Source organism: Xenopus tropicalis, chromosome 9, assembly GCF_000004195.4.
Source record: "Xenopus tropicalis strain Nigerian chromosome 9, UCB_Xtro_10.0, whole genome shotgun sequence".
Classification (NCBI taxonomy): domain Eukaryota; kingdom Metazoa; phylum Chordata; class Amphibia; order Anura; family Pipidae; genus Xenopus; species Xenopus tropicalis.
Window position 1 is genome coordinate 89,971,061 of NC_030685.2, and position 27,269 is coordinate 89,998,329.

Sequence of the window (27,269 nt, forward strand, 5' to 3'; positions counted from 1 at the left end):
ATGAGTCCCATCCAATAATATATGGTTTTATGAGGTCAGCTTACTTTTTGGGGTGATATTGCAGTAGCTGAATGAAGGGTTAGTGGTAAACCCAAACTGTCACCTGTTTTGGAACAATAAAAACGCTGCTTGTCATTACGCCATGTGCTGCTGGGTTGGATTTATGACGCTGCATTAGCTCAGGTCCCCGCCATGACAATGTGTTTGATCTACTTTAATTGGGGGGTCTCTGCCTAGTTGCGTAACCCTATGTATAGCAGGAAACCCCTGGCACCCACATTTGGTGATTTAACTCTGCATTTGTTTAAGCCCAACATGTAGTGGTGTCAGATCTATGTAATGAAATATACGGCCGGGGCAGTTCCAGTACAGGAGGCCTCTCCCCAGAGTGAGGGTATCAGTAGGCCCCAAGGAGCCCCCCATCAGTGCGTTGTCATATCAGGGTGGGTTCCAATAAAGGGACGACAGCAAATTTTTTTTTTCCATCTTTATTTCTGTAGAACTATTGATTTAATGCAGTGCATAGAGTTTCTCAGTCACTGTGAGGGTTCTGGCCCAAAGCCATAGTGAGAGTACGTGCCACACTGTAAATCTAGACTCACTACGTGGAAACAGTGCGACAGCCGTGAATTGAAGCTAAAGCTGCGCCGTGGCACCCCCATGGCACCGCCCTGACACCCCCATGGCACCCCTCGTCTCACGCAGCTCCAAGCTCCAGAGGGCACACAAGCAATAACCAAACCTTCATTCTGCTTATTCTCATTCCATCATTAAAAGAAAATATAAACCAAACCTAAATACTATATATAATATGGTGCATATATATATATTCAATTCCGTCCCCAAATCATTTGCCCACAAAAAAAATCTACCCTGAAACTGAGGGTGCACTAAAATGCTTAGTTGGCCAATACTCTTCTCCATCTTGTCTTCCTACTCTGGATTTTCTGGCCTCCCCTCTTTTGGAACACACAGAACTCACAGACACCCCTCCCACTGACCCCTGGTTTCAATGGGAGCCAATCAGGACGGGAGCTGAAGGCTAGCGGGGGGCAGGAGGATCCCCAATCCCCATGATTTATAAGTGAATTTTGATTGTTTGAGGCCTTTACTTCTCCTTTAAAGAACAAAAAAGCTCACAATAAGTTACTTCTCATGGGGCGGGGACATTAGATGATTATCTAGTGAATGTGATGAGATACTCGGGATAGGCCTGGATATCGTTAAAGATGACAAACATTGAAGGGCGGTTTATATTATCCGTTACGCTGTCATACAGATCCGTGGGGTTTGATTGGTTCTTAGATGGAGGGGTGATCATATGTTTTTGCCCAGTAGTGAAGGTGCCAGTGAGGACCCGCGCCAGGTACATGTGTTTATGGCCACTCGGGTCCGGCTTGGAGTAGGTGTCATTGGCAGAGTAATTGGCATCAACGGCAAAGTAGGTCCCGTTCCCAATCGCAGCCGCTGTACAGAGAAAGGGGAAATAAACCATAAGTTTGCAAATTAGGGTCCTTTATAAAAGATTTGGGATTCGCCCAAAGTCCAAAATCGGGATTTGGTGCTTCTCCGACTAAAGCCCATCCCTCAATACGGGACGTATACGGCACCGCGCTCACACACAAACCAACGGCATACACATACACATGCTAGGTTACATCAGCCAATGAATGGTCAGAGGCGGAGCTTTTACTCCCACACTTCTAAGTGTTATAGTTAGAGCCTGCATTTCCTGTCAGGTGATCAGTGAATGCTTCTATGAAAAAGACAAAATGGCGGCTCAGTATAAAAGGCCAACATTAACTTATTTGCCTGGGCCAGTTTTATTCTGAAATAGGAGTTTTATTAGGGGAAGCCATGTTAGTTGGGCAGCCCTGTGCTATGTATTATAGGAAACATAGGTCAGCCCTTCTCAGGATGGGTAATTATTGGTAATATATTGCAATATACTGCCTATAGACCGACCCTGCCAGGTTATTTATAGGGCTATAGATCAGGCATAGAGTCAAATGTGTCCGGGTTCCCAGGCTTGGGCTGCCCCATGTGCCAGCGGGTAAGTAGTGCCCCCAACAAGCCCATTAACCAACCAGTCCCTCTCACCGTTCTTCCCGGCGTAGCTGCGGTTGAAGCCATGATTGTTGACATTATCTATAGTGCCGGGATTAGTCCCATGGAACAGCTGCTTCTCGTTGTTGGTGGAACTGCTCTTGGTGTCAATACTCTGCTTCCTAATCTGGTAGTTCTGCCATAGGTACTGGTTCTGTACCCTCTGGATCTGCAAATGGGCAAATAATTATGAATAGACCCAAATACGGTGTGTTTTCTCATTATGGTGCCACATGTCTCATTGCTCTGATTCTGAATGAATCCCTGATATCGCTGCCATAAAGCAAGTCAGGGCTGCTGTGCATTTGCCAGAAAGGAAGTAGGGACAGTGTTGTGTGCACCAGGAAATGGATTCCCCCATTCAAGTGTAACAAGTGACAATAGTTGAGCGTTTGTGTTCCACAATCACCCATTCATACATTATTGCACCTTGTCTTAATCACAAGGAAATCCATCTCAATTCTGTACCTTAATGATCCTCATCTGGCAGCTCCGTGCAAACATCCCCTCGACTTGGTTATATTCTGCGCTCCCGGGACTCAGAGGCACAATCTTCATCTGTTCCTTATCCATCGGATCCCAGTTCCCAGGCAAAGCCAAACCTAAAGGCCAAAATCAGTTTAACTCTCATTTTTTGTCAATGTAACACTCTCCTGAACAGCCTGAGGCAGAAGATGGGGCAATTTGAATTTTATCTCCGCTCTAAACTCAGATTACACAGCAGAGAGGGGAGGGGGAGAGGTGGGAGGGGAAAGAGGAGAAGGGAGGGGGAGAGAGGAGCTAACTGAGCAGACTCCTGCCGTGTGAATCTGAAGGATTTTACTGACACAGATCATTTATACAGAATAGGTTATAGTTAGGTTAGGGTTATGTCAGGGTTAGGTTAAGGTTACGGTAGGGTTAGGTTACAGTTAGGGGTTTTTCCTTCTTGAACCTTTTGCATTGCCATTGAAATCGATTGAAATAAAAAGCAATAGGGAATATTTTATTATTATGCAGACAATAATATATCCCAAAAACTGTTCATCAACATAAAACTGAGTCCTAGGGGCAGATTTACCAAAGCACTAATTCAAATCCCGAATAGCAAAAATTCGTATTGGAAACTAAAATTTCGCGACTTTTTCGTCGCCGATGAAATAGTCACAAAAATACAGATCATTACGAAAAAAATACATTCGGACGCATTCGAAGCGTTCGTGCCTTAGTAAATCTCCCCCCTAGAGTGTCGGTCTATCAGTTGGGCCCTGTGTATGTGATAATCTGATCCCTAAAAATAATGTTCCCAGTGTGTGTATGTGTAGCACAAGGAGACCCCGGGGGTTACATGACGTTGATATGTTCATCTTACGTATACAGAAGAGCAAAACACTCACCACTTTTACACACTCGTTCTATCCCAATGATCTTTCCTTTCCCATCGGACACAGATTTCCGCTCCATGTTAGCCGTGTATTTAACTCCCCCAACATCGACAGTGAGGCTCAGCTTGCCCTCATTCTGGGCCTTTTCTAGATCCAGGTTGGACATTTTATCAAAGGGAACAAACCCGGAGCCATTATGGTACTTCCATTCCACCAGGTTACTGTAGAGCTCCGCCTCCCGCTCCCGGGTTTTCCTGTAATTGACTTCTTTTATAATGAGGTGGATTTCCTTGGATATATCAAACACATCTCTTGTGAGACCCAACACTCTGATGGCAGAATCTGAAGGTTCAATAGAAATGGACACCTGGGATTTCTTTTGAAGTTCAGTTAGTTTCTTCAGCTCCTGCTCTTCAAACTCCAGGATCCAAGCATCAGAGATAATGTCCTCATGTTGTTCCTTCAGTAAAAGCTCTTCCAGCCACGATGAAGCCGCCATCACTTTCTTCTTCTCTTCTCCACAAAGATGGAAAACCGCCGGCTCAATGTTTTGTTTGGGAATATAAAGCTTTGGCTTCTCCGGTTCTTCTTTCTTTGAGGTGAGATAGTTCCAAAAGGCTGTTTAAAGGACAAAGAACATTATCTGTAGCAGCACGAGGTACAACATTGCTCACGTGGATTTGCTATGGAAATGAGTGACTGCTTACCCCCATACACGGGGTATCGATATATATGTAATTAATATATGTATTGTACGTTCCATCTACTTATTGAGCAATATTCAGATTATGAACTGAATTTTGCCTGAACAGTTTAATTGGATTTATAGCAGTTGATCAGTAAGTTGTAGTATCTGTCCGGCTGGATAGAGAGATCCCATCATGTTATGGGACAGCTTTTCGCAAGGATGTACCCTCTTCCTATATCGTCAGAATGTTTTCAAAGAGAGAAAGTGGGCAGCTACCCAATGTACTATGAGCTGGAGTTCGGGATATTGCCTGCCAGTGAAGCCCAGACTGCTCTATTTAGTGGAATGGGCTGGAGATGTGTAAGGATTGGCACCTACTGTACATAGAAGATACGGTTCCACATGTACTTACATTGTATCGTACCCATAAACCCAGACCGTGCCAGGAGACCGGTTTCCTCCTTGCTCATCATACTCTTATAGAAATCGTCCAACATTTTCTGCTGGAAAACAATCACTTTTACTGTTTGTACAGACTTAGGGGACTTCGTGGTGACAAATTCCTCAACAGCATCCAACATGGCCGCAGCCACGGCAGCAGAGGTTGCTTTACCTGCACCTGCAACAAAGGAACAGAATGACTGTGTGTTGTGTCAGTGCTGAGGCACAATATGGTGGCACAGTGATACGCTATGTACTCAGGAGCTGAGCTAAACAGTAGGCACAGGGTTCATTCAGAAAGGAAATAGTGGGGGGAGCGATACAACAGACGTTACCTGTTCCCATGGCTGGAAGAGCAACCGACGTGGCCTTTAGATTTTCACACTCCTGCAGAACATCCAGCACAGAGGCTTTAATCTTATCAGGTGTTGATATTGCATGCACATGAATGATGTGCCGGCAGGGCAGGTTTCCCTTCTGTGTGACAATATACCCTTTATTAGCCTGGGCACCTGGGGGAGAGAGGGCCTTAGATAATAAGAGAGAGAAGATGGGCACCAGAGATGCCACTGCTGACATATTGATATGATCGATGTGATTGTAAATAGCCAATCGCTTGTTGGGCAGCCTTCCTTTTGGGCATTTAACACTTTTAGAAGGTTTATGGGGTAATTTGTTCAAATGGAGATAATAAGCTCTGTATAAACAAATCTTTCACCTTTGCTAGTCTTTCAGATATGGAACATCTCATTATATTTATTTAGTTCCTAGTATGTTCTTCTTCTTGCTTATATAAAAAAGTTACTTGGTAGAATAAGTGAATCAGGTACAACAGGAAGTGATTCAGGTAGAATAGGAAGTGATTCAGGTAGAAAAGGAAGGGATTCAGGTAGAACAGGAAGTGATTCAGGTAGAACAGGAAGTGATTCAGTTAGAACAGGAAGTGGCAGGAAGTGATTCAGGTGGCAGGAAGTTAGAAAGTGAAAGTAATTTCAATTTCTTGGTGTCAAGTCTTATGAGACTGTGGCTCTGATACCAAGAATTCCAGCCATAAAGCAAGACTTCTGCTGTTCTCCGGAAAGAAATAGTGACATGTGGAACAAGAAATCGATTCCCCTATTCGAGTATTAAATGTTAAAAGTAGCAGAAGTAGAGCACAAAGTATCCCAAAGCGGCACGGCTTTATCCAAACATTCTCAGAATAAAGTTCCACTCCCTTTAAGTTAAACTCAGATTATATAACCCCCTCTGTACTTACCTAGTTTGGTGCATTCATCTTCCACACTCTTTCCCGCAGCCTCCAGAATTGCCTGGGAAACACCTACAGGGGGGGGATTGATTATAATATATAAGGGGTTCTACACACTGGGACCAAATATTCATAGTAGTGCAGAGCAGCAGATTCACAGCAAGTATTCTACATGTTATCACTGGTTACACTCGCTCAGTGTGGCTCCCCTAAGCTCAAGGTTACAGATATATAGAAACATTGGGGTAACAGTCACCCTGCTATAGTTCCAGGGGTACCCAGGGCACAAATAAGCACTCACCCCAAATCCCCCCCTAACTGGCCTTCAGGCTGGGCCCCCTTAGCCCATAACAAGGTTACAGATATATAGAAACATTGGGGTAACAGTCACCCCGCTATAGTTCCAGGGGTACCCAGGGCACAAATAAGCACTCACCCCAAATCCCCCCCTAACTGGCCTTCAGGCTGGGCCCCTTAGCCCATAACAAGGTTACAGATATATAGAAACATTGGGGTAACAGTCACCCTGCTATAGTTCCAGGGGTACCCAGGGCACAAATAAGCACTCACCCCAAATCCCCCCCTAACTGGCCTTCAGGCTGGGCCCCCTTAGCCCATAACAAGGTTACAGATATATAGAAACATTGGGGTAACAGTCACCCTGCTATAGTTCCAGGGGTACCCAGGGCACAAATAAGCACTCACCCCAAATCCCCCCCTAACTGGCCTTCAGGCTGGGCCCCCTTAGCCCATAACAAGGCTACAGATATATAGAAACATTGGGGTAACAGTCACCCCACTATAGTTCCAGGGGTACCCAGGGCACAAATAAGCACTCACCCCAAATCCCCCCCTAACTGGCCTTCAGGCTGGGCCCCCTTAGCCCATAACAAGGTTACAGATATATAGAAACATTGGGGTAACAGTGACCCCTCTAGGGATACATTTGGGAATCGCTGCCCTAGTGGGATGGTACAAAGTTTATGACATATTTCATGCAGGAAGATAAAGAATTAAGAGGATTAAGGACAAGAAATGACAATTGAATATTTACAGAAAGAATCAGCTGATGGAAGGACACACAGTTCCAATCTTGTGCCCTTTGCAAGGGATAATTTATAAAGAGCCAAACCCAGACGGAATTTCTGTATGAATATTATTTATCGTAGCCGCCACTGGCGCCGCAGGTACAAGTGCACTAGGTCTCCCCAAGTTTAGTGACCCATTTAGTTCTGTTTCGGGGGTAATTATGGTTCAAATGGTTCTATTTTTTGTGCAGCAGGAAACCAAAATATTCCAGTTCCACCAATGCATGGGCCGCGTCAGAATTACCGAATATCCAGAGCCCTTCCCCCAATGGCCCTAATACAAGGCACGGATTCACCAAACTGAAATCTTTTGTTTTTTTCCAAATGTAAAATCTCCCTTTAAACTTATAATGATCCAAACCCCAATTTATACATCAAAGTGTGACAGTGAGAATGAATCTTTACGTAGAAAAGCCAAATACCTGCTTTTAGTGTAAACGAGCTGTTTGAGGAATTAACGATAACATCGGTGCTCTCCTTGGTTATATCTCCTGTTCTCACTTGGTACTTAAGGGATCCGATTCTCATCTCATGGACTCCGAGGGTCGGGGTTGAGACCAAGCCAAATAAAGCTGGGGGAAAAAAAACCATTATGGACTTTATGGCATTCATTTCTCATTAATAGGTACATGGCCCATCTCCATTTCTAAATGGCTGAAGTTTGGGAGAATAAGTTGCCCCATTATAAAACCAGTATGAGCTTCCTGGTGTCCCAGACAGTCGTACATGTAGAATTGAATGTCCTTGCAGTGGTCATGATGAAGGGGAGTGGGAGAAGTAATATTCAGCTTGGAGGCCAAGACTACAAAGCGGTGTAGAACTAAACCTCCAAAGGTCCACTAGTGAACCCCCCATCAAGAGCCCACGTTCACAAACGTTATACAGAGTAGTTATGGAAGTCATAAGAAAAGGCTTATAGCACTTGGACATTGACAGGGGCCAGTCCCAGTCCTGGTGTTCTTAGAGGGAAGTCTAACCCTGCCCCTCAATGTTTCCCCAGATATCATAGTCATCATGGCAGCTGCTTGGTAATGTCATCGTGACCCTTCCCCAGTGCCATAAAATGTAATGTTGCCCAGTGTCGGACTCGCCCAGTAGGATACCATGAAAACTCCAGGTGGGCCTAGGTGTCAGTGGGCACTCCTGCTCCTGACCATTTGGCCTACTTCATGGTCAATTGCTATTTCTGAATGGGAAGAAAGAGGAGAAATAGATGGGAGGATAGATGCTAGCATGTAAATAAAAGAGACTAGGAGAATAAAGAGGTTGGGTGAGGAAAGGAGAAAATATAGTTTGGAGAGTGGGCCTAGGGTCTAAGGGTTTCTGGTGTTCCCTGGGGTCCCAGTCCGACACTGATGTTGCCCATGTCCTGCAGTGCAACCAGAGTAACAGGTTCTCCATAAAGGACATGGTTATAGGGAACGCCCCTCACCTGCTTTTGTTCCATCCTTAGATTGGTGACTGGATTCCTCTGTCTTTGTTCTTTCAGAAAGTTCACCATTAAAGGCCTAAAAAAAAACCAAATTGCATATATTTACAACATTTCAGTCTGGGAAACCTGTGTGTAGGTCCCTGCTGAGTCCAGCTAAACTTGAACAGACTTTGAGATGTGTGGAATTTAGTTTAGGCCAGCCTTTGTGGTCCTTTATTGGTTAGGGCAACTTCAAGCTCACAAAACGTGATTTTAGTGGTCATTTCCCTTAATGGCGTCACCCATATACAGTTTGTTTGTATTTCTCTCCCTAAATGAACACACGATAAAGTGGAATGAAATCACGATGGCAGCGGCCACTGTTGACTCAAGAACGTGTGGATACCCAGGAGCTGAATTTAGACTCCTGTGTGGTTGGTGGAGGTTCAGGCAAATTGGGGAATGTCATGGCATACCTGCCCAAGGTGGGTCAGGGGCATTGCCTATGTTGTGCCTTAATGAACAAATGAAAATGTTATTAACCCTTACCATAATGATCGAGTGTTAGCACAGGGTTAGTGCAGCTAAACTGTCTCAGAGGAATAGAACAATTCTGTTACCTTGATTGTCTCCGTGTCACTTGGATGCAACAGAAAGTTGACTTCTTGCAGTTGGCCGCCTTTATGTTTGCAGCTGAATTTCAGAACCTCATCAAACATTAATGAAGCGACCAAATGTTTAGGGAACCCAAGAGCTCCTGTTCCAATGGCCGGGAACGTTACGGATCTCAGTTTGTCCTTCTCTGTGGTACTCAGGCAGCTTTCCAGGCTCCCCCTTAGTGCCTAAAAACAGACCAAGGTTGAGTAGATATGAAGGTGCTTTCCCCAAAACTTTCTTTTCTGAAAAATGTCAGCTCTGCATTCATCTAATCGCCTAAAGAAGGGCTGTCCAACTTGATGCCTATAGGCAACCCTCTAACCCCAGCTTACTCAGTGACTCCATAGATTTCTATATGTCACATTGGTATTTTAATATAATTTGGCCCATAAATATGTCATTTGTACAATTCATGGCCACCTAGATGGAAAACATTTAATAGCACTCTTTTACCTGTAGGCTGTCATGCAGTTTTTTCAGTAAGGGTGGGGGTGCCAGGTGGGAGACACTTCTTGAACATTTAAAACCCAGGAGAACATCTCAGAAACTTTTTCAATGGTTTCCCTATGGGTGCATTTAGGCTGCAGTCAGATATGAAACACATTACTTAGAGCTGGATGGCTTCTTAGCAAGTGAGGGATTACAGGGTTATGGGGGATAGCTCTTATTACAAGTTGCCCCAGGGACTGGTCCGATTGCCATCTTGGAGTCAAAATAATTTTTTCCCCTCTGCGGCAAATTAGAGAGGCTTCAGATGGGGTTTTTTGCCTTCCTCTGGATCAACTATTAGTTAGGCAGGTTATATATAGGCATTATGGTTGAACATTATGGACGTACGTCTTTTTTCAACCCAACTTACTATGTTACTATGTTACCATGGAAAACCTGAGGTGCTGTTATATTTTGATGGATAGGTGGCCAAGTAAATCAACCCATGGGCTCAGTGGCCAAGTCGATCAACCCATGGCCTCAGTGGCCAAGTCGATCAACTCAAGGGCTCAGTGGACTGATAAGTACAGTTTCCCAAGCCATATGTGTTAAGAGTTGCCACCTTTTCAGGTCTACTAAAACCAAAATGTGACAAAAGGTGGAATGGTAATGTAACTGGTGGTGATGACATTCAGCTGGGGACATTATATTTTGATGATGTAAAGGGTGGGGATTTGTGCTTTGGGATTGGCTGGCCCAGTGCAGAGATTGGTAAAGCTGTGAAACCCAGACAGTTAAATCGTTTTAACCCGACAGCTCAGGAAAAAAATGGGATGGGATGTCTCGTTCAAAACTGGACAGGTGGAAACCAAATCCCCTAAAATTTGGCTCAAACCCTGACCAGTAGTTCTCTTTAAACATATTATTTTGATTGGAAGTCTAAAGGTGGCCATACACGTGAAGATCCGCTCGCTTGGCGAGGTCGCGAAGCGAGCGGATCTTCTCCCGATATCCCCACCTACGGGTGGGCGATATCGGGGAAAATGTAGGCTAATTCGATCTTTTGGCCCCCAATATATTGGCGGCAATGGGGCAGTTGGTTCGGGGACCGTATCAACAAGCCGATGCGGCCCCCGATCCGACTAAATCTTTTAACCTGCCCGATCGATATCTGGCCAATTTCAGGCCAGATATCGATCGGGCATGCCCCTCGTTCCTGCCCCTACATGGGCCGATAACCTGCTGAATCGGTCCAAAGGACCCATATCGGCAACTACAATCGGCCCGTGTATGGCCACCTTAAGGGCTTTATGTCTCACATTTCTGAATTATCTTTACCTTCTCAGCAGAACCCATTCTTTGGTCCCACCCGGGAGTCACGACATGAATGACTTTCTTGCAGTTGAGGCCAAATCCGTCGGTGACAAATACAGAACCTTCTTCCACTTGGGTCCCACGGCTCATTTCTCTTAATTGTTGTTGGAGTTTGGTACCGGCTTTGGCATTTAGCGCTTTAGAAACGGCGCCGGTATTCAGATCCAGGTCCTTCCCCACACTGTTCACTATCACATCTGTCTGATGAGAAGTTTCATTCAATGTTAGATTCCCATCATTGTGAGGCCACAGCATAGGGTACAGGTACGAGCAAAAGGGCAGGTACAGTTTTCATAAAGTGCCCTTTACTGACCTTTTTGCAAACTTATCATTATAGCAAATATTATATATATTATTGATATTTTGTTTAAATTCTATTTTCCCCTATAAATTTAGTTCTACACCATTTTAGACGTTTGCCATGGTCAGTTCCAGAACCTCACCCACTTGTCTCATAACAATCAAACATACAGTTGGCATTACTTAGTTGGAATGTTGTGTGAATGGCTTCCCCATTCTAGTAAAAACTCTTGGATTAGGGACTATTTTCAGTGCGATGGAAGAGGAGAAAGTAGTAAGGGGTCCCTTCCTGCCTCCATGATACTGAGATGGAGCCTCACAACCGGGACAGGGAAAGAACAGAATTTTATGTTAATTTAGAGAGGCCTGTGGGTGGTATGTGGCCCTCCAAAGGAGCTTTATGGCCCCCAGTCTGCTCAGTGGCTCCACAGACTCCACTATATGACATCATCATTTTTAATCCATCCCACCAGCTGTATGAGATATAATTGGCCTACTACTTGTGATACGTTAGACAGCACTCATTTAGACTACTTACTGTTGCATCTTGGATATTCCCTTGGATTATTTTGATATTCACTCCCTCTTTAGTTGTTGCCATTTGGCCATCTGACCTTCTTGGTGGTTCTTTACTATCGGGGTTGGTGTTGCCTTTACTGGAGGTTTCTGGGACATGGTCTCCAAATTCAGCCCTGACAGCCTTAGCAAAAGCCGCAACGGTACCATCAGCAGAATCAACAAGATGAATTCTTGTAACCTTCCTAGACCTTTCTGTGCTCTCCACATACTGCCTGACCGACTCCACAATGCTCTGCACAGAGACAGTCACAGGGAAGCCAGACATCTGGGAACCAACAGCTGGGATCCCAATGGAACCGAGTCCATTTTCTGCAGCCAGTTCTAAGCACCTGCTTATTCCTCTCCGGAGCAGTCGGGTGCATCTGGTTTGTGAGTTTGGATCCCATTTGGGACTAACAGTATGTATAACCTGCTTGCACGGCAGATTACCAGCACCAGTAATTACTGAGTCACCAACTGAATATTTCCCTTCTCTTTTTATAATATGATCACATTCTGTTTGTAATTTGGGCCCCGCAGCACTCAGTAGGTCCAATGCCAGCCCCTCAGTGAGCTTCAGATCTTCCCTGGCTGCATTAACTACAACATCAACGCGGTGACGGGTCAGGTCATCCTTATAGACTGCAATGGTCACTCCTTGTGGCAAGTCTATTTGGCAGTGAGGTTCACTGAGATCCACCAGACTAGTAGTAATGTCTTCTCCATCCTTCTGGAAGTGAACCAAGCACTGAAACTTATTCTTTGCTGCACTAACATACATTTCTTCTTTCTCTATACAGAACTTCTTGGCTCCCGGCTTTTTAATGCACACAATGTCAGAGTGTAGTGAGGAGAGAACCTTTTCTATAAGGGCGGCTGCCTCTTGAACATACAGTTTGGACCCACTCAAAGTGATAGTTTTTTCTTTCATACCAACATTTACATTCTTACGTTTTATTTCCTCATAAAGCTGCTTCTTCTCTTGCATTATATACTGTATAACGGCCACCGATGTGACGGGAATGTCCTTCTGTATGGGAGTGTTCCTCTCCAGAAAGTCATGGATCTGTTGGGAAGCTTTCCCTACACTGGGAGCCAGACCAGCAATAACCACCTGATTCTCTGCCCCTCGGGGAAACTCCTCAATCACAACCGTGCATTTCTCAGAGTTAAATAATTTACACAAATGAGTATGGAGACTTCTCCACTCAGGGCCCTTGATAATCATCTTGTCTTCTACAGTAAGTTGCTTACAGACTAACTCTCGGCCCATCTGTTTCTCTGCCTCTGACAGATCCTTCATGGAGAGTCCGGTCAGTGTGACTGATTTACCCTCAGTCTGAAACATGGCATTAATATTGTGCCGAGTGAGGAGGAGACAGGACAACTCATCATTATCAGTAAAACCCAAGAAATGGATGATGTGGGGATCCAGTGGGAGGGGTTTAGATTTCAGTTGTTGCGTTTCTTTGAGTATTTCACATTTGGCAGAGAGAACTTCTTCTTTGACTCCATAGAGCTTGAGGTTCCTGGTTGGCACATCATACTCAATTCTGAGCTCTGGAGACTGTGACTGGATGTTCTTTATATGGCCGCTGTTACACATTATTTCATAGAGAGCAGGGGCCAGTGGCTCAGACATTTCCATACTGCGGTTTTGTCTATCAATCTGCCTGGTGGTATTTTCTACCAGGTCCTTGAAGGTTTGCTCTACCTTAGTCATAACCTTGGAGAGTCCTGCAAGGAAGACTTTGTGTTTGGCAAGGTCTGGTTTGACCAAAACCCCCTCATATGTCGAGCTGCTGACTTCTCCTTTGATGGCTTCCCAAACTGGTGGAATCACATCGTACTCTGCGGCTCTGAACTTGGAAATAATAAGGGTCCATTCTGTAGAAACCTGATCCCTCCATGTCCGTACAATCTTTGCCACAGTCCTGAGATGAGATGATATGGAGCTGGGGATGGACAGTTTAATGGTGGGATTGGGGCAGTTTGGATCTGGCCATGTGATCTCACAGTTCTTATCTGCCATCTTCTTGTCTATGTCGCCTTTTATCTGTGGGTCTCCCAGTATGAATTCCAGTACATACGGACTGACTGGCACCTCCAGGGGTTCAGGTAATGTTACACAAGGTCCCTCCTTCCCATAAAGGGTTATACCCAGAGGCAAATAGTACAGATACACTGATACTGGCTTTTTCCCAAAAACATGCTGCTTCGCCAATACCTTGTATGTATCTAAGGGTAAACATACAAATAAACAAAGAAACATAAGTAAATAAATACCAACAGGCCAGTACAGTCCCCTTCCCTATATATATATGTTTTACCATAGTTGGAAACAGTTTTGCTTATAAGATATTAACTGTGAAAGTGAAGAACGTATTTTCTCAGCCGGGATTTGACTGATTGGTTGATGTTTTGTTGATTGCAGTGGAAACTTTTTTGGTTGAGATCTCTTAGGCCTTCAATAGCCATAATGGCCAACCTATTGGGCAGTTGTGCCATCATCCCTGTACAGTATGTTGTGCCTAATGTGTCCCAACAATCCCCTTTCTCTCACTCACCTTCTCCTGCCATGATGACCAACATGGCCGTCCTTATTGTATCTCATCGATCTTTTTCTTCCCAGTGTAACTACAGTTGCTGAGGTCAATTCCCCAAGCCATGGAAACCAAAATAAATAAATGGCCCTATCCACCACTTCTATATATGACTATTGCCATGGTGGGATTGATAATGCTGACCTTGGGAACCAGCCCTGTGTGGAAGTCATGATTGCAGAATATTCCATGTCCCTCATTTACTGATTGGGAGTTTAGTGTTGACTTTGCTGTGACCCAAACTTTCCCATGAAACCCAAGTCTTATCAAATAACACGGCTCAAAAAAAATTTCATTACAGTAATGATGCTTCATTATTATTTGTATATGACAATAAACTTGAAACTTGAACCTATGTGTAATCTAAACAGATGTGCAAGGAAAAAGCACTGTCAGGCAGGGCAGTAGCTTTAGAAAATTTGTTACATGGGGGTTACCTTCTACATTGTTGAACGTTACTATTGCTGCGTCCTCCTCTGGTATCAGCTTCACCTCCTGTACCTCCCCCCCTCCATGCCGCGGGTTCTCAAAGTAATTCACCACATGATCATCAGTGCCGGGGGGCAGATTCTCCACCCGGATACTGTTGGTTTCCTCCAGAGCTTTCACGGTTAGTTTCTTCTGCTTAAACCTGGGGTTTCTGCCCAGTCTCCCCATAAAACTGGGGGTATCTGGGATAAGAAAGAGATTTATATTAAGTCTATGTATTAATGAACTGATTATCTGGGATTGATAACGGAGACTAAAGAATAAATGTAAATAATACAGGCGTCTGTTATAACCACCATAGAAACCGGCTGGATGTAGGTGGCCATGTACATACTGGGTGCCAATACTAACTTGATTGGCTGAATCAGACAACTCATTGGCAAATGTACAATTCACCTATTCTCTGTACCCTAATGTTGGCCCTTGGTTAATAAGAAGTGAGGCACAGGATAAACACCCAACCAGATTCTCAACAGCTTCACCCTCAACCTGACCTGCTGCTTCTGTAACAAGGAAGTTATAGTGTCCCAAACATGGACATAATGTCATCTGAGGATGAGCAGAAGGAGTAGGAGTAGATGAAGCTGCCATAAAGCAAAATACTTCACCAGACCCAACCAGCCAACAAGGAAATGAAACCCACTCGTGACCTGTATTTAACTGTCACTCAACTCCACGGGTGTCTGACCGGAGTGCAAGCTCAGGACAGACAAATGCAAGGCTGTGGGTTGAAGGATACTCAACTATGCAGCAAAGGAACCATACTGGTTGGGGAGAGAGGGGCTAAAAGGATCCCAAGAGCCCAAAAACAAAAGGCTTTGACCTTCAGTTATGGAATTTATAGACACGCAAATGACTCCACACCCAAAATGGCTTACCTATGTCACAGGTAAAAGTGACCACAGCAGAGCGGATCTCAGGGATCATCTCCACATAGAAGTCTTGGCCCTCGGCTTTGTCACTGTCCTTCTCTACCAGGAGGTTCAACATTTCAGCAGTGTGGGATTCTGGGAGATTCTCAATCAGAACCATGGAGTTCAGGGTGCCATGGACCGAACTATTTGCTTTCTCTGATTTTACATCTGGTGCTGCAGAACCTGTAATTGATAAACAGTGAGGAATATGGAGCTCAGATCCCTCAACACCCATGGGCACCAAATCTTCTTTCTTTGAGTCACTTTATCTAAAGAGAGAGTCATCCTTCTGCTCATCCTTGTCCCCCTCTTGTAACATCTATAGTACTCGGCCATTTCTGTCTAGCTTTGTCCAAAAGCTTTCAGCCGCATCATGAAAACAAATGAGAGAAACCCTTAATACCCAGAAAGGGAAGAGCTTGGAATGGCCCTGGTGTATTATGGACCTTGGAGTTTCTGATGTGAACATTAAAGCTATAACACAAGTATCATCTAAATAGCTATAGGAGACAAGGGGCAATACATTGTTTGCCATCCCTAGTGATGTTAGTACATATAAATACATGTGATGTCAGGGTTCTTTTGGACCTTTTGTGCATTTGGACCCAAGGTGACCTTAAGCTGCTGTTGATGCCCTATCCGGTTGTCTGACAAGAGAACTTGGCACAGAATAAAATTTAGAAAGAATTGACATTGGACAAAGTGAGAAAAGACTTTACCGACCCGAGGTCCCATTACCTGGTTCCTGCTGAATATCTGCGTCTTTGGATCCCTGCAGAACACAAATATGAGATGAAAAGGGAGATGAAGGCTGCAGTTGAGCAGAAGCAAAATCACCTTCCCATTGGGAAAATCCCATAATACCCTGAATATGTATATACTCACAGCAGGAGGTTCCTGGGCCTGAGTCTTTTTGCCTGAGGTTTCCTTGGTTGGAGGTTCAATGACCAGAGTTTCTTTAGGTGCCGGTTCCATGTATGGAGGTTCCTTAGCATCTCCGGCTTTAGGTTCCTTTACTGCAGAGCCCTTGGCTGGACTTTCCTCTGCTTTGCTGATGTTTGGCCTCCCCGCCTCTGGCAAACTGATATTGAGCTGTAACTTTTGCCCCCCGGGCAAGCTCAGCTCATGGGTTTGTCTCTGGAGAACTCGGTCTCGCACTGGGATGGAATAAACAATAAAAATATAAATACAGAATAGAATACAATGTAAAATTGGGCCACAAATATGTGTTTGTCTGCTCCTTATACTCATTATGGTGCCCAACCCATAAGTGTGGGGGCAACGTTGTGTGGCAGCTTGGTGGGGGGCTATGGGGCCGGGGGCGCTGTCCCCCTGTGGGCCTGGAGCCTGTCCAACCTCAATTCAGTTCAACCTCATTCAACCTCAATTCAAATTCTGACTTTGGGGCTTATTTAGGAGCACAGGTTCCAGTACCAACCAATCGGGGTTTTGCTTTCATTTTCCAACTTATAGTTGACTGTTCAAAAATAGTTGCTCATTGGTGCCCCATAACCCTAAATGCATAGAAAGAAACCATCCAAATATATAGGAAATTATTACCCACACAATATGGGTTTTAAGCAGTTGAGGTCAACTGGCATTGGACCAACTCCCATCAACCTCTCATAGCCCAGGCAGTGGGGCAGATATGGGAATTGTAGCTTAGAAACAGCCAGGGGGGGGGGCAGTTTTGCTTAAGGTGCAGTATTTAGGGCTCAGGGCACAGTCTCTGCCCTCTGTAAGGGCACAAAGCAGAACGGCTCTCGTGGGGCAGAGAGGTTTGTAACTCAATGTGACTTTTTGGGTCAGTTCCCAAAGGCAGAACATTGGCCGAGGGTCTGTATCAGCCATAATGGCCAGAATATCTAGAATATGTATTTCTGCCTCCCAGGTGTTCTGCCCAGAGGCTGTGGGAACTGAGCAAGTGAGATAATAAATAGCATGTACCCCCCCCCCCCCAGTCTCAGGCAGGGACTCAGCATTCCAGGGGGGGCGGGGGGGGGGGTCCCTTCCTTCTCTCACTTTCACCGGCTGCGTCTGAGCCTGGGGCACATAATGCCATGTGGGTGAGAGATTAGTGCCCTAGGGGGCAGGGCTGTATTTAGAGCAGGGGGGGGCAGGGCAAAGGGGCATTGCAGAACCTCATAGTTTATATAAAGTAGGCCTGTTGTTAAACTACAACTCCCACCTCCCTCTGCCTGGGGGATTGTCCCGCACACACTCTTCCTGATACATCTGACCCTCTGTGTCACCCCAGTACATGCAGTCTCTAAACAATTACCCCTCTTTAAACCCCCAAAAAATCTACGTCTGCAGAGGAAACCCCCCCCCCCCCCCCCCATATAAATCTGCTTATCTTGGGACACTGATCTGTACTGTACTCACCTTCCCTACAGAAACCAGTCCTGATCCCACCTCAGTCTTCTTATGTTTATCTGCTGGCCTGGAACTGGGGGACAGGGAACCCCCAATGCTACAGTAATAACATTAATTCTGTTTCTTGGATGAGGGGATATCCCTGTACCCCCAATCCTACCTGTTTCTTGGCTGAAGTGGATGAGGGGATATCCCTGTACCCCCAATCCGACCTGTTTCTTGGCTGAAGTGGATGAGGGGATATCCCTGTACCCCCAATCCTACCTGTTTCTTGGCTGAAGTGGATGAGGGGATGTCCCTGTACCCCAATCCTACCTGTTTCTCGGCTGAAGTGGATGAGGGGATATCCCTGTACCCCCAATCCTACCTGTTTCTTGGCTGAAGTGGATGAGGGGATATCCCTGTACCCCCAATCCTACCTGTTTCTCGGCTGAAGTGGATGAGGACATATCCCTGTACCCCCAATCCTACCTGTTTCTTGGCTGAAGTGGATGAGGACATATCCCTGTACCCCCAATCCTACCTGTTTCTTGGCTGAAGTGGATGAGGGGATATCCCTGTACCCCCAATCCTACCTGTTTCTTGGCTGAAGTGGATGAGGGGATATCCCTGTACCCCCAATCCTACCTGTTTCTTGGCTGAAGTGGATGAGGGGATATCCCTGTACCCCCAATCCTACCTGTTTCTCGGCTGAAGTGGATGAGGACATATCCCTGTACCCCCAATCCTACCTGTTTCTGGGCTAAAGTGGATGAGGGGATATCCCTGTACCCCCAATCCTACCTGTTTCTCGGCTGAAGTGGATGAGGACATATCCCTGTACCCCCAATCCTACCTGTTTCTCGGCTGAAGTGGATGAGGACATATCCCTGTACCCCCAATCCTACCTGTTTCTTGGCTGAAGTGGATGAGGGGATATCCCTTTACCCCCAATCCTACCTGTTTCTCGGCTGAAGTGGATGAGGGGATATCCCTGTACCCCCAATCCTACCTGTTTCTCGGCTGAAGTGGATGAGGGGATATCCCTGTACCCCCAATCCTACCTGTTTCTCGGCTGAAGTGGATGAGGACATATCCCTGTACCCCCAATCCTACCTATTTCTGGGCTGAAGTGGATGAGGACATATCCCTATACCCCCAATCCTACCTGTTTCTCGGCTGAAGGGGATGTCCCTGTACCCCCAATCCTACCTGTTTCTCGGCTGAAGTGGATGAGGACATATCCCTGTACCCCCAATCCTACCTGTTTCTCGGCTGAAGTGGATGAGGACATACCCTGTAACCCCAATCCTACCTGTACCCCCAATCCTACCTGTTTCTCGGCTGAAGTGGATGAGGACATACCCTGTACCCCCAATCCTACCTGTTTCTCGGCTGAAGTGGATTAGGACATATCCCTGTACCCCCAATCCTACCTGTTTCTCGGCTGAAGTGGATGAGGACATATCCCTGTACCCCCAATCCTACCTGTTTCTCGGCTGAAGTGGATGAGGACATATCCCCGTACCCCCAATCCTACCTGTTTCTTGGCTGAAGTGGATGAGGACATATCCCTGTACCCCCAATCCTACCTGTTTCTCGGCTGAAGTGGATTAGGACATATCCCTGTACCCCCAATCCTACCTGTTTCTCGGCTGAAGTGGATGAGGGGATATCCCTGTACCCCCAATCCTACCTGTTTCTTGGCTGAAGTGGATTAGGACATATCCCTGTACCCCCAATCCTACCTGTTTCTCGGCTGAAGTGGATGAGGGGATATCCCTGTACCCCCAATCCTACCTGTTTCTCGGCTGAAGTGGATGAGGACATATCCCTGTACCCCCAATCCTACCTGTTTCTTGGCTGAAGTGGATGAGGGGATATCCCTGTACCCCCAATCCTACCTGTTTCTCGGCTGAAGTGGATTAGGACATATCCCTGTACCCCCAATCCTACCTGTTTCTTGGCTGAAGTGAATGAGGACATATTCGGGGGTGCAGTCGGGGTCCCTGATCACACACTCCCCTCCGTTAGACTTGCTCTTGCTCTGGAAATACACAAGCAGTTTGTTCTTCAGCTCCTTCAGTTTCTCGGGCCCCAGATCCCACTTTAGGGCCACAGGGAACTGGAAAGCAGTAGGTTCCCCCATATGGAGGGCAGGATAGGGCTCGTGGGACTGTGCTGTTGTGCCTCTGGGCTGAATATGAAAGAAATAAGTTCAGTACAAAGGGAATAAGAAGGAAACAGGTTTCACTTTCAGTTTGAGGCGCAGATGACAGAGATCTATTTGTGCAGCGGCAGCCGCTCCCTCCAGGAATGAATATTTGTGCAGCAGCCAAGAATCCTCTGTCAGAAACCAACTGGGAGTCAATAAGTAACCGGAGAGGTTGGATCTTATGATCTCCTGACTGTGAGGAAAAGACACATTTATACAGGGCCCGGGGCAGTTGGGCAGAACATGGCAGGTTTGAGTGGCTGAACCCTATTCTGCCCCATGGAGTGACAGTGTTTGTGCTGCCCCTGGGGGGCGGGGTAACTAAGGTACAAAGGGGTCGCAGTTCTCTCCCATTGGGCACTGTGTCCCTCACACCTTCATGTATATTTATAGGAAGAAAATGGAACCAGGGCAGGATCCTGATTGAAGCAGAAAATAAATAAAGAATATTAAGTGTGAGGTGAGACTGACAGGGCCGCTCTGGGCCTTCCCCCGGTCACTCGAGGTGAGACCGTCGGGCCGCTCTGAACTTTTCCCGGGTTACTCGGGGAGAGACTGACAGGGCCGCTCTGGGCCTTCCCCCGGTTACTCAGGGAGAGACTGACAGGGCCGCTCTGGGCCTTTCTCTGGTTACTCGGGGAGAGACTGACAGGGCCGCTCTGGGCCTTTCTCTGGTTACTCGGGGAGAGACTGACAGGGCCGCTCTGGGCCTTTCCCGGGTTACTCGGGGAGAGACTGACAGGGCCGCTCTGGGCCTTTCCCGGGTTACTCGGGGAGAGACTGACAGGGCCGCTCTGGGCCTTTCCCGGGTTACTCGGGGAGAGACTGACAGGGCCGCTCTGGGCCTTTCCCGGGTTACACGGGGAGAGACTGACAGGGCCGCTCTGGGTCGTTACTCAGGGTGAGACTGACAGGGCCGCTCTGGGCCTTCCCTGGTTACTCAGGGTGAGACTGACAGGGCTGCTCTGGGCCTTCCCTGGTTACTCAGGGTGAGACTGACAGGGTAGCTCTGGGCGTTACTTGGGGAGAGACTGACAGGGCGGCTCTGGGCCTTCCCCCGGTTACTCGGGGTGAGATCGACAGGGCCGCTCTGGACCTTTCCTGGGTTATTCGGGGAGAGACTGACGGGGCCGCTCTGGGCCTTCCCCCGGTTACTCGGGGTGAGATCGACAGGGCCGCTCTGGACCTTTCCTGGGTTACTCGGGGTGAGACCGACAGGGCCGCTCTGGGCCTTCCCCCGGTCACTCGAGGTGAGACCGTCGGGCCGCTCTGAACTTTTCCCGGGTTACTCGGGGAGAGAACGACAGGGCCGCTCTGGGCCTTTCCCGGGTTACACGGGGAGAGACTGACAGGGCCGCTCTGGGCCTTCCCCCGGTCACTCGAGGTGAGACCGTCGGGCCGCTCTGAACTTTTCCCGGGTTACTCGGGGAGAGAACGACAGGGCCGCTCTGGGCCTTTCCCGGGTTACACGGGGAGAGACTGACAGGGCCGCTCTGGGTCGTTACTCAGGGTGAGACTGACAGGGCCGCTCTGGGCCTTCCCTGGTTACTCAGGGTGAGACTGACAGGGCTGCTCTGGGCCTTTCCCTGGTTACTCAGGGTGAGACTGACAGGGTAGCTCTGGGCGTTACTTGGGGAGAGACTGACAGGGCGGCTCTGGGCCTTCCCCCGGTTATTCGGGGAGAGACTGACGGGGCCGCTCTGGGCCTTCCCCCGGTTACTCGGGGTGAGATCGACAGGGCCGCTCTGGACCTTTCCTGGGTTACTCGGGGTGAGACCGACAGGGCCGCTCTGGGCCTTCCCCCGGTTACTCGGGGTGAGACCGACAGGGCCGCTCTGGGCCTTTCCCGGGTTACTCGGGGAGAGACTGACAGGGCGGCTCTGGGTCGTTACTCAGGGTGAGACTGACAGGGCGGCTCTGGGCCTTCCCCGGTTACTCAGGGTGAGACTGACAGGGCTGCTCTGGTCCTTTCCCTGGTTACTTAGGGTGAGACTGACAGGGCAGCTCTGGGCCTTCCCCGGTTACTCGGGGAGAGACTGACAGGGCGGCTCTGGGCCTTCCCTGGTTACTCGAAGAGAGACTGACAGGGCGGCTCTGGGCCTTCCCCGGTTACTCGGGGCGAGACTGACAGGGCGAGACTGACAGGGCGGCTCTGGGCCTTCCCCCGGTTACACGGGGCGAGACTGACAGGGCGGCTCTGGGCCTTCCCCCGGTTACTCGGGGCGAGACTGACAGGGCGGCTCTGGGCCTTCCCCCGGTTACTCGGGGCGAGACTGACAGGGCGAGACTGACAGGGCGGCTCTGGGCCTTCCCCCGGTTACTCGGGGCGAGACTGACAGGGCGAGACTGACAGGGCGGCTCTGGGCCTTCCCCCGGTTACACGGGGCGAGACTGACAGGGCGAGACTGACAGGGCGGCTCTGGGCCTTCCCCCGGTTACTCGGGGCGAGACTGACAGGGCGAGACTGACAGGGCGGCTCTGGGCCTTCCCCCGGTTACTTGGGGAGAGGCCGACAGGGCCGCTCTTTGAATATCCCTATTATTCTTCCCTCCATACAACAGTTATGATGCAGGAAAAAAAAGATATTTTAAGACTTTTTTTATTAAAACATCTGTACCCATTTTAAATATATTTAAATTCTCTGCTGTCAGTCATACATTCCCTGCCCCGCCCCTATGCCCCAGGCAGTTACTTTCCCTTTCCATTCTGCACTTCCTACACGGCACCCCCCTCTCATTGCCCCTCCCTCCTCACTGTCTGTCACTATGTATCCTGCCCGTGGGCATCGGGCCCCCCATTCTGGCACATACACAGGATTTTGGGGTGATACAAAACTCGCCTTAATAACAGGGCCCACAAAATGGATTGTGGGAACAAAATTGAAAGCATTTACAGAGTGTAATTAAGGGTTATTTTGCTTGACAAATGCATTAGAAAAGAACTTGGGGTTGTTTTTTAGGGTGACAGCTCCCCCACATTAATCGGAGCCACAGACCAATTCTTTCCCCCTGAAATGAAGGGCGGGTCCTTTCATTCTCCCACAGGAAGTGGTCATAGCACAGACAGGCTAAACCCCTCCCACTTTCCTGCCTGTTTCTCTCTGTTCTGATTGCACTCTGCCTTCTCATTGGGTAATTTCATCCCTGGGGCAATTAGCAGGACTGTGTGTATTTTGGAGTTTGCAATGATCCTAATGTGCTGAGAGGAGTCTGGACCCTGACTGGAATAGAACCTTCAACCCCAGCGCTGCCCCACAGTACTGGGCAAATTGGTGTCACCATCAGCCCCCCTGCACATGTCTGCCTGCCCCGTCCTTACTAAATGGATGCGCTATGGATTCTGGGAGTGCCGGCCGCCCCATAGAGACAGAGTGTGGGGCAGCAAGTCAGGTAAAGGGGCATCAGGAGATCTGTAATTTGACCCAAAAGTTACTAAAAATGACAACAATTACTTCTATTTTACATGTAACACCATCAATCGGTGCTGGTTGTAAATTGATGGTATATTTCCCCTTTAATGGCTGTTATTGGCCACTGTTCTCCGATGCCCATTAGGTGCCAGGGCAGCGGTGGATAAAAGACGACAGAGGAAATGTAAATGTGCAGGGAGGACAGGGAGCCGGGAGTTGTTTGTAATAATGTATTTATTGTGCTTCCCTTTAGTGAGATTCCAATGGGCACGACTGTAACATTCCCATTGTAAGTAACACAGTAACACAGGTTGAAAAAAGACACACGTCCATCAAGTTCATCCTGTTCTGCCTGTATAGAACCTGCCCAACCGAACAAAACATTATACAGTAAGAAGGAAATGGAGTTTGGATGAAGCTGTTCCCATTGGCTGCACGACGGTTGCACAGAAAGCGGTGCGAGGGTGAGTGTGCGAGGGTGAGTGTGCACTAATTACTGCCCCTGAACCTTTCCTCCCCAGGGGCTGGGCAGTCTTATCTTCTATTGCCCCGAGAAGGGGTTCCTACTCTGTGTATAGGAGTAGTAGAGCCAAACTATAGTTATATGGCAGGTCCCCATTGTTATAAAATACTGTGTCAGTTTGTGTCTCTGTAGGGTAGAAAAGTAGGGGCAAAACAAATGTACCCCAGGCTGCCACATACCCCACAGCAGAAGCAATACAAATCTCAGCTATGATTGGCCGGCAGATTACACGGGGATAAGATTACATTACATTTTACATTAACATTTATTTATAAAGCGCCAACATATTCCGCAGCGCTGTACAATAAGTGGGTTCCATACATTGGGCATACAGAGTAACATATAAAGCAATCAGTAACCGATACAGGAGGGGAAGGGAGCCCTGCCCCAAAGAACTTACACTCTACAAGGAGTAACATATAAAGCAATCAGTAACCGATACAGGAGGGGAAGAGAGCCCTGCCCCAAAGAGCTTACACTCTACAAGGAGTAACATATAAAGCAATCAGTAACCGATACAGGGGGTGAAGAGGGCCCTGCCCCAAAGAGCTTACACTCTACAAGGAGTAACATATAAAGCAATCAGTAACTGATACAGGAGGGGAAGGGAGCCCTGCCCCAAAGAGCTTACACTCTACAAGGAGAAAGGGTTGAGACACAAAGTGTGGGAATGGGTATGACCAGAGTTGTGAGAGGGGGGGCACAGGGTGTTGCTAAACTAGATTAGGGTAAGCCTCTCTAAATAAATGTGTTTTTAGAGATCTCTTGAAGGCAGAGAGATTGGGAGAAAGTCTGACAGTTTGTGGGAGCGAATTCCAGAGAAGGGGGGCAGCCCTTGCACAGGCTTGAATGCGAGCGTGTGAGGAGGGAATGAGAGAGGAGTTGAGGAGCAGGTCAGTAGAGGAGCGTAACAAGCGGGTTGGATGGTACCTAGAGATGAGTTCAGAGATGTAGGGTGGGGCAGAGTTATGGACTGCTTTAAATGTGAGGGTCATTAGTTTGAATTTTATCCTGGATGGTAGGGGAAGCCAGTGCAGGGATTGGCAGAGGGGCACGGCAGGGGGATTGGCAGAGGGGCACGGCAGAGGGATTGGCAGAGTGGCACGGCAGGGGGACTGGCAGAGTGGCACGGCAGGGATTGGCAGAGTGGCACGGCAGGGGAGGAGCGGTTGGAGAGGTGTATGAGCCTGGCAGCAGTATTCATTATGGACTGGAGAGGGGACAGTCTTTGGAGGGGAAGGCCAATTAATAGGGAGTTACAGTAGTCCAGGCGAGATATTATAAGAGAGTGAATAAGAATTTTGGCAGCATCTTGGGTGATAAATGATCGGATTTTGGAGATATTTCTTAGGTGAAAGTGACAGGATTTGATAAGTGATTGGATATGAGGAGTGAAGGACAGGGCAGAATCAAGGATAACCCCAAGGCCCCGGGCCTGGGAAGATGGGGTGATGGTAGAATTGTTAACCCTGTTATAGATACCTCGGGAACAATGTGGGGGTTGGATGGGGGAAAGAGAACCAGTTCAGTTTTAGAGAGGGTTAATTTGAGGGAACGTTGGGACATCCAAGTGGAGATAGCGGCCAGGCAGGAAGAGACGCGAGTTAGAAGCTCTGGGTTGAGATCAGGAGAGGAAAGATAGATGTGAGTATCCCCAGCATAGAGGTGGGACTGACAGCCAAAAGAACTGATTAGTTTGCCAAGTGAGGAGGTATAGAGAGAAAATAGTAAGGGGCCCGGGGCAGAGCCTTGAGGAACCCCGACAGGGAGAGGCAGGGGAGAAGATGATTCCCCATTGTAAGAGACACTGAAGGATCTGAGAGATAAGATGGAAACCAGGATAAGGCAGTGTCACGAAGGCCAAGAGAGCGGAGAGTCTGGGGGAGAAGAGGGGGATCCACAGTGTCAAAAGCAGCAGAGAAATCGAGAAGTATTAGTAGCGAGTAGTGTTTTTTGGCTTTAGCCGATAGGAGGTCATTTGTTAGTCGGGTTAGAGCAGTTTCGGTGGAGTGTTGTTGTCTAAAACCAGATTGTAGGGGATCCAGGAGGTTATTGTCAGAGAGGAATAGCGCCAGTCGGTTGTATACTAGGCGCTCAAGCAGTTTGGAAATGAATGGGAGCAGAGAGATAGGTCGGAGGTTAGTAGGATTGGAGGGATCAAGGGAGGGTTTTTTCAGAATAGGGGTTACCAGTGCATGTTTCAGTTGGGAGGGAAAGATTCCAGTAGAGAGCGAGAGATTGAATAGATGAGTTAAGGCTTTGATAAGACATTGCGTAGACGTTTGGTAGGAATGGGATCAAGCGGGCAGGTAGTAAGGTGGGAGGGAGACAGCAGTTTTGAGACTTCAGTCACTGGGGAGAAGGAGCCAAGAAGAGACTGGGGAGCATGTAGGGAGGGAGGGGAATGGTTATGGGGATGAAGTTGTGCTATGTCACTTCGGATGGTGTCAATTTTATTTTTAAAGTGCTCGGCAATAGCTTGAGCAGTGACTGAAGCACACGGAGGGGGCGGAGGAGGGGACAGCAGAGAGTTAAAGGGAGAGAAGAGTTGTGCAGGTTGGTTAGAGAGGGAGTTAATAAGTGCAGTGAAGTAGGTTTGTTTAGCTTGGCAGAGGGTGGTGTTGTAGGAGAGCAGATTTGTAGCTGCAGAAATCTGACTCTGACCTTGACTTGTGCCAGCGGCGCTCAAGTGTACGTGACTGTTTTTGGAGGGATTTGGTATGAGCAGTGTGCCAGGGTGGGTATGAGCAGTGTGCCAGGGTGGGTATGAGCAGTGTGCCAGGGTGGGTATGAGCAGGGTGCCAGGGTGGGTATGAGCAGGGTGCCAGGGTGGGTATGAGCAGTGTGCCAGGGTGGGTATGGGCAGGGTGCCAGGGTGGGTATGAGCAGGGTGCCAGGGTGGGTATGGGCAGGGTGCCAGGGTGGGTATGGGCAGGGTGCCAGGGTTGGAGTGGTTTGGGCCTCATGCGTTTAGTCTTTGCAGGAGCAAGCTCATTGAGGGCAGGGGTGAGTGTGCTGTAGTAGACAGAGAGGCCTGATTAGGACAAGAGACAGTTTGGATGTTAGAATGAAGAGAGTCAAAGGTAGAAGAGAGAT

General features: G+C 47.8%; 1 protein-coding gene across 1 annotated transcript; it reads right to left on the reverse strand.

Moving 5' to 3' along the window:
* Positions 1-472: 472 nt before the first annotated feature.
* Positions 473-20,353, reverse strand: LOC101732564 (protein mono-ADP-ribosyltransferase PARP14). Its single transcript, XM_004919679.3, has 17 exons — positions 19,983-20,353; positions 16,557-16,828; positions 16,410-16,443; positions 15,636-15,854; positions 14,706-14,939; positions 11,646-13,903; positions 10,772-11,008; positions 8,968-9,189; positions 8,369-8,444; positions 7,359-7,508; positions 5,858-5,920; positions 4,935-5,111; positions 4,571-4,777; positions 3,483-4,088; positions 2,575-2,708; positions 2,101-2,275; positions 473-1,467 (listed from the first exon to the last, which is right to left on the reverse strand). Exons 1-17 carry the CDS (start codon positions 20,173-20,175, stop codon positions 1,178-1,180), a joined length of 5,547 nt encoding a protein of 1,848 aa, XP_004919736.2. The 5' UTR covers positions 20,176-20,353; the 3' UTR covers positions 473-1,177.
* Between the last annotated feature and the right edge of the window lie 6,916 nt (positions 20,354-27,269).